The following is a 7805-nucleotide window of genomic DNA, read 5'->3' on the forward strand; positions in this document are numbered from 1 at the left end:
TGCTGAACTTGACGGATAAACAAGTCGTTTCATACTCGTCAGCAGGCGCAGCAAAACGTCCGCAACAAACTTCGCAGCCTTTAACTGTTCAACGTGGTTACGGAGCCCCTGGGGGCCCGCAACTCGTTCCCGCCAACACACCCCCACCTATCCGTGGCTCCTACCGCGGAGCATTTGGACGGGGCGGCGGAACCGCCCTAAGGGGTAATGTGCCCGCAGAAAACGGAAACCAAGGTCAACAGCAGCAACAACAACTACCCATCCACAGCGGCCCGCGCCGCGGCGGCCGCGGTGGCTCCGCGCCGCGCGGTCCATCGAACGGCTTCCAATCCCAAAACCAAAGTCCGAACCCGAACGGCAGCCCACGCGGCAATCCGGGTTGGACTCCTCGTGGTCGCGGCGGCGGTCCAGCTTCCAAACTCAACCCGAATGCCGCTGGTTTCACGGTCGCGGATAGGGCGGATCCCACAGAGGGTGTTGTGGAACGTAATTCGAATTTCAAGGCGCAGAATTATCGGAATGTTCCTCCACCCCCAAGTCTAGATGCTCCGAGGGGTCAGAGGGGGAGGGGAAGAAGCAGGGTGGGATTTAGGGGAAGGGGAGGACAGAGGGGTGGTGGTGGTGGAAATGGAGGCGGAGGTGCGGTGCCGCAATAAAAAAAATGCTTGATATGCATTATTTGAGGCTTCGACATTTTTACAGTTGGTACGGAGATGAATGGACTAGTGTATGAATGCTCGGGTCGGTAGGTGGATGGGTTGGTAGGTGGTATAAATTTTAAGCCTACCTGACAAATGATACATACTAGCGTGTGTAAAAGTGCTCTCATGAGAATGCTGGAATGAGAGATTCCATAGAATCATGATGCTTTTTTGCTTGAGAATATCTTTGGATACTGCTCAGACTAAATGGTCTTAGGTCTTCGCATCTTGAGAGGCTCTAATAGGCGGCACAAGTAAGAGCAGGGGCAGAAAAAGAGCATACCATTACCGTCCTCGAGATTTGATTCCATAAAAGGAGTGACGCAAATGACAATGGGTGAAGAAATGAAAGTGAACTAAGGAGTGACAGCGACTTGAGTCTATGAAAGAGCGAATGAGTGGGAGTGCGACAGTGGATAAATAGGGAATGACGAACGTATCTACTATCAACTAACCTTTGTACTATTGAACGAAAAATTTACCCCTAAAACAAGTAGACGTGATTCTAAAGACGCGCAAAGGTGGTGGATGTAGCAAGGCAGCATTAAAGAGACACTGCATGACGCAACAATATTCTGCGAAAGGCGTTGAAATCACTGCAACTGGGGTCTGAACGATAGATAGTATGGTAGAAAAGAAGCTCGTGAATGTGCGAGCACGCAATGTTCTTTGAAAGTTGAAACTAACATGGCCCGACATCAGTAAGGCCGGCCTATGCCCAAGCAACAGTCGCTAATATGATGCCAACCCAAACACCAAGTCATCTGACTTATTTGTATACCTTAAACCTCCTTGGGCTGTGATGTATGGTTTATTCGTTGCGAGTCCAGGTGGATGATACGTCTGCCTGGACATAACATTACCTGGAAAAATCCCAGCTGCGTCTCAGACGACGGTGGCGATGACTGCATGAAAGGAGGAAACGATGTGAGGGAGTGATAAAGGTGGTTTGCTACGAGCTTGTTGAGCTAATGGAGCTGAGACTTGATTCGGAGGATCCCGGACTCGTGCCACTGGAACGTCGGCGAGCAGAGTTGGTGGCCATGTTCAACTGCCGCTTGGTGTGCTCGTGCATTATCCTTCATCAATGTTAGTGACTTTTGTAGGTGAATGGCGTGGATAAACGAGCCGATTATAAGATGACATCGCCCGATTAGGGTTGTCCGTATCATACTGAGTGTTGAAATTGTGCTGAGCCGTCATTGGTTCCGAAAATCTCCCAGATACGTAAACGCTGGATGTCCGATGAGACATCGCGAACGAATTACGAGTATATATATATATGTGTGTATGTGTGTGATGCGATGGTGGGAAGGTGAAGTCTACGTGATTGATCGATGGGCAATATGAGACTCGGAGAAACAGGCTGATGCGATTGAGGATGACAGGTAACGTAGTTGAGGGAGAGATTGTTAAATAGTATTATAGCAAAGTAACGCCACGTCTAGCATGCAGGAAGCTGGTGAGCGATCGGCAAGACATGATAGAGCCGACCCACAAGGTTCGGAGCTCTGCGGTCGGAATCCAGCCATGATTCCCTAGTAATTCCTGTCGCAGTGAGCAGGGTTTGGAAATCGTAGCCATGTGACAGGCTGCGAGAGTAGAACATGAGTGGGGCGAAGGGAGCTAGATGAAGTTTGTTGGACTCCCGAAAATCTGTGATGCCATGGAGACCGCCGTCGAGGCGTTTTCTCGCCAAAGGGTCCAAAACCCTGCCCAAGTCGCGCTGAAGCAGGCGAGACGGCCTAATGAAGCCACTGACATCGGAGAGATCAACCCTCCTAGGGCGTCATTGGCCACTTGCATGAGGATGTAGATAGCTCTGCATACAACACATTGGAATTGCTTACCGGCGTGCTCGCGTGCTTTTCTGCGTGACGGTAAATACAAATTGGATTATTGGCTATGAACATGACTCTATTGAAGCCTGATACCCCTGACTCCTGACCTGACTGTATGTATGATGCAATAGCTGGAGTTGCTAAGGTGGCGAAGAGCTCGACGTTAGGATGGGGAGCCTTAGCAGCATAGGTCGTAGAGTGCAATAACTCCGGCACGGATTGAACCGAAAAATGGCACAATGGGAGTTTGCAAAACGAGCTGTTGATGGTGAGAACTGGGAGCTGCCTTTGGTGGTGAAGTCATCGCCAAGGCTATGTTTTCCGCTTTCGGTAATCAGCAGTGCAAATCCCTGCACGAGCCGTTGAGCCATCCCGTCTCACCATGCAGGGTACAGGCACGTCAAAGACACTTGCTTCTTCTACACTTTTCGTCTCGTTTGCCTCCACAATGTCAATTTCGATATTAGTCGTCAGAACAACTAGATATGCATCCTTTTCGGCCTCAACTATTGCTTAGTCGAAGGAGGCTCATGTGTGGTTCAAGTCAGCAATTTAGCGTTAGACGGTCAATTACTCGAACGTACTGACCGCCCGAAGTGTGTCATATGCAGATCACAATGGAGAACTTCACACACCCTCACACTTCTACCGGCTTTCTAGCGGATTATGAGCCTCTATGTTGCTGCGAGAGCAGCATATATGGCCATTTTCTAGCGACGGCATTGCATGCCAAGCACTTTTGGTGGAGTAAACGTTGCGTTGAAGTGCTTGCGTGCCTTCTCTTCTCGGCATCGTTATCGTGTTCATCTTCATAGGACAGTGCACGACACCGTTTGCACTATGGAGATGCAGACTCGAACGCTCTAGAACCCCATTTAGCTTAGATCTACCTATTGAGACAGTGGCATTTATTTGAGGCCGAGGACTCAATATTAGCATTACCCTGATACCGCAGTTCGCCAGACAACTACATCTCGATGTCTCCTTTATTTTGTTAATGACTATGAGATTTGTCTCCCATGCTTCGATGCGGAAGGCCTTTCATGTCTGGGTAGCATCCACAGAACCAGGAATCCATCACGTCGGTAACCACAAGGAGCTTCTGTGGCGATCAGCAGTCCACAATGACGAGATATTTGCCACCATTCGCGACGTCACCCGCTTGGTCTCCGCTTTTCTACCGCCAAGCACATACGTACTCGCTGCCTGCTCCAACCACAAGCTCGAGTTGTTATGCAAGGACAACTAATCCCGTCCGTCTTCGTGTCCCACTTCGGCTGTTTTATCCGGACAATGGAGTCGTTGTTCGCGGGCCCGGAACGTGGCCGTAAGGATGTGATCGTCAAGCCTTAAACGAGATGTCGAGGGCGAGGGCGAGGAGATATGGGCATAAGGGGGTGAGTTCGCTCTCCATTTTTTTTCGAAACAATGCAGGAGCAATCACTGCCGTATTCGGAAGTAAGCAGGTAACCATTTGTAGCTCTAGACATTGGCATACCCCCAACCTAGCTTCGCTGAAAGACGACTCAATGCATGATTGAGAGCTCATCACATCTATTTCTCCAGCTACCTCTCAGTTTTCCTCTTAACAGAGTGTTTTTTGGTCTCTTCTATCTCCTGTTACATTATTCTGACAACGGCCGCGAACATCGTACAAGCGTTTTCTGCCACTCATATTAGAACACGCTACCAAAACAACGCTAGACTCCTACAGCTGGCACACCAGTATGTCCCACTGGCTTGGGAATTCTGAAACTGGTAAAAACGTTTGCGGCTCGTTATGGTGGCGGTTCCAACAGTGAGGACAGCGAGCAACTTGCCTCCTAAAAACGCGTACGTCATTGACCATCGGGTCTCTGAACCCTAACGCTGACCAATCTCAACCGGGAGCCAGCTTTTGCCGCTGTTAAAGCCGTAATGCGCAGATAGATTTCAATAACAGATATCCTAGACATACGTGCTAGCTCCTAAAATGCAACTGCGTTGACAGAGCTTGGACACGCAAATGCGGCTATGCAGAGTAGACTTTTAATCGCTTACGAACTCATCATATTGAAGCCAATCACGTAAATTTCCCGAGGTTAAAAGGGGGCGGGGTGCCTACAATCCGGATTGACATTATTGTACTAGGATTAGCAGTGCCCTCACTATGAAATATCTCTTGCTAAGGTTCATGCCTGTTCTCTACAATATGAGGCGACTGATTCGAATCAAACCTAACTGAGACGCTGTCATTCTCTCCTTGAACTGGCTCTTCAGAAAACTGATCGCCATGGTAGACTATAATTCCTTGTCCGCTTTCAAGACGTTTATGGTCGTTAGATAAGTGATAACTCCGAACCAGAAACAGCGATGTCCGGGTGTTCACTGCCGGATCCAATGGTTCAAGCTCATTCGGTCTCCGGGATACATCCACTTTCTGCGAAATGGTCTCAGTTGGTCAAATTTGCGTGTTCATATTCACTCTGAAAACCAGCGCTTCCAACAGTCCGTAGTACGTAACCGTAGTACGTAACCGTAGTACGTGAACGTAACTGTCACGTGAGCGGTAAGTACGTTCTTGCTTTTTGAGCCGTAAGTTACGGCTCACATCTCTGCCCCTACGTACCGTAGTACGTCTCAAAAAGTCGATATTTCTTAGCAATATAGATCCTGATTGGACATGTCTGGGGGCACGTCAGCAGCGTGTTTAAGGTCGCGTTTTTAAGTAACAATCAGGTAAAAACCCTAAGGTTTGTGGGACGTTAGGGGATGGAGATGTGGGATCTTATGCAAATAGTTAACTTTTTGCCCAGTTTATCGTCCTAAGTCCATACTTGCCTATACTCTTGCCCATCATGAGCCAACAGATGTCCCAGTTCCTCCATCGTGGCAGGCGTACAGCCTCATCCCAGGGATCCCCCCGAGCCATGGTTGCAACTCCTACCCTACGCTATTCAAAATGGCCGTCGATTTCCTCGCTATCCCCTCCACCAGCTGCGAATGTGAGAGAGCCTTTAGTGGGGGCAGCCGCACGGTCACAATCCACAGGAACAGTCTAGGGGTTGATACGATTGAGGCTCTGCAGCTTTAAAAGAACTGGCTACGTTATTGCGCAGTGGAGAGTGAATTGACGGCTCTGGCAGACTATATTAGGAGGAAAACTCTAGCAGTTACGGCGTAACTTCTCGCGAGAAGTACAGCTGTAGGAGGATTGTAAGCTGTTACAGTTACGCTACGTAAGAGACTATTAATTCACTCATAACGTACGTACGTACTAACAAACTGAGAAGTTACGGTCTAAAAAAAGCTCAATCGTAGCGTATTACGTACTGTTGGAAGCGCTGCTGAAAACATCTCTGCATGATGGCCACTACTTATCCTAACAGACCTTCTACAGTTTGGCTTGGGAGGAATAGTTGCTGCTATGGTCCATTGCTCTCGAGCAATTATCCAGCGCGAAGCTTCTGCTGACAGCTCTCTTGATCAGAAGATATGTGCCTGTTGTCAAGGCGACTTCCAAGATTCCATTACGCCAGTCAAATTTGATAGTTGCCCACAGCTGATGCGAGAGGATGGAACCTGCTTGCACGTGGAAGATATACAAACTGTTTGATGTGGTCAAAGCAGTCTATCCTTGATGGTAAGTGTACGCTATCCCTGGCCTAATTTAGGCTCTCAACTTACATTAAGAGGAGATATTGTGGACCCTTCCAAATTCGAATCATGTCTATTTCGCACCGGATAGGCTTGACAATACGTTCCCAAGTGAAATGGCCACAACGGCGCTGACAGAATCTGATAAGAAGAAGAGCATAGATCTAGAGTCAGACTTCTCAACAAGCAAGTTTGTGGCTTTTCTAAGTTTCAACTGGGCTTGGATGATTATCTATTTAGGTTAGTAACCTTCTTGTGTAGGTTTAACACGTCCTAAATAGGCATAGCCCTTCTATTTTGACATTGAAACTTGACTTGCTTGTTGACAAGTCTGTCTGAAGCACCAAGACAATTTTATTCCTCTAGGCAACCAAGTTCGTTCTAGCTATGCCATTCTGTGGGAAGTTAGTAGACCCTAAAACAAATGCAAAAGGATATAAATAAGGCTTCATATTAACCAAGTCCTCGTTCTTGATTGTGTCCCTTGGCTATATATCAATATTTGTCCTAGAGAATTGTGTGTACACTCACTGGGAGTCCTCAGTGTCATTTAAGATGTCACTTGGCGTTTGGCTGTTACGCCATTGAGGTGGTCGCTATTGGGGATTACGAAACGGCTTTGGAATTGCGTAGATATCCAGCTTGTCTAGCAAGGCATGATGTGTGGTTTCATTGGGGGCTGTGGTGATCAGAGCCGTGTTGGAGCTACCAGAGGAGAGTTATAGAATATGGAATGCGGAAATCAGGGTAAGGGCATGTACAGTGAGGTACAGGTAACCTCCCCACTAACGTCACAACCCGACATAGTTCATTCAATCTCACCACGTATGTACAATCTCTCTCGTCTACTCTGCCATCTCCTTGAATGAGACCAATTGGTCACGACTGATATTTGACCTGCTCGCAAGAGCTGCCCATCAAAACAAAGCAACAGACCACTTCTGGAAAGCGGGGTTAGGTTGTTAGCGGAGCACGCACGTACCATGTATATTAGTCTATTGAGACACGGCTGATGAAACAATTTATATAAATTATTATCGCATACAATTATCCGCCTATATATATCCTTCTGCTGTGCTAGCTAGAAGGTTAACGTTTTAGTAACGTAATAATTATTATACTACTCTTCTTTTTATAAACTAATAGTCTCTATTAGCAGTACTTAAAAGTAGTAGTTAAAGCTAATTTAAATAAGATAATAATAAATAACTTTTACTTTCTATACTTTGTTATCTAGTAAGTTTGTAGAAGCTTAATTATCTCTTCTAGATTTCTAAACTAAAATTAGTTTAAATTAGCTAGGTATCTAGGCTTTAAGTATTTCTGTCCGTACGCAGCAGCAGCGTCGCGGCCTGGATACGAGCGATCGCGCACGAGCAGGATCACGTATCTATGTCACATGATGCTTGTGCGCGAACCTCTGTGCACAAACATCTAGATATCCCCTTTTTCCTTTATATAGAGGAAAGACAAGAGTAATAGAACTAAAAACATGTTACTCTTACTTTACCTACTTTATACACTATACACACTGTACACTACTCTTACTTTTACTACTTAAGTGCTTATACTATAAGCAGCTAGCTATTAGAGCCTATTTAACACTAATTAGTAGTTAATTTAATTA

At 46.8% G+C, this 7805-nt stretch overlaps 2 protein-coding genes across 2 annotated transcripts; one reads left to right on the top strand and one right to left on the bottom strand.

Annotated features, from left to right (window-relative positions):
* Positions 1–1410: 1410 nt before the first annotated feature.
* Positions 1411–2071, bottom strand: BDR25DRAFT_308161 (uncharacterized protein). The gene is made up of 2 exons (XM_033690981.1): positions 1830–2071; positions 1411–1779 (listed from the first exon to the last, which is right to left on the bottom strand). The coding sequence occupies exons 1-2, from the start codon at positions 1953–1955 to the stop codon at positions 1654–1656; spliced, it is 252 nt and encodes an 83-aa protein (XP_033539633.1). The 5' UTR covers positions 1956–2071; the 3' UTR covers positions 1411–1653.
* A 3877-nt stretch (positions 2072–5948) lies between these two features.
* BDR25DRAFT_363622 (uncharacterized protein) lies at positions 5949–7144 on the top strand (the record flags this gene model as incomplete). The annotated part of the gene is made up of 8 exons (XM_033696770.1): positions 5949–6113; positions 6149–6164; positions 6215–6418; positions 6509–6582; positions 6641–6682; positions 6723–6841; positions 6871–6925; positions 6986–7144. 8 exons carry the CDS (start codon positions 5949–5951, stop codon positions 7142–7144), a joined length of 834 nt encoding a protein of 277 aa, XP_033539634.1.
* Between the last annotated feature and the right edge of the window lie 661 nt (positions 7145–7805).

Source organism: Lindgomyces ingoldianus, assembly GCF_010093535.1.
Source record: "Lindgomyces ingoldianus strain ATCC 200398 unplaced genomic scaffold BDR25scaffold_72, whole genome shotgun sequence".
NCBI classification, from domain to species: domain Eukaryota; kingdom Fungi; phylum Ascomycota; class Dothideomycetes; order Pleosporales; family Lindgomycetaceae; genus Lindgomyces; species Lindgomyces ingoldianus.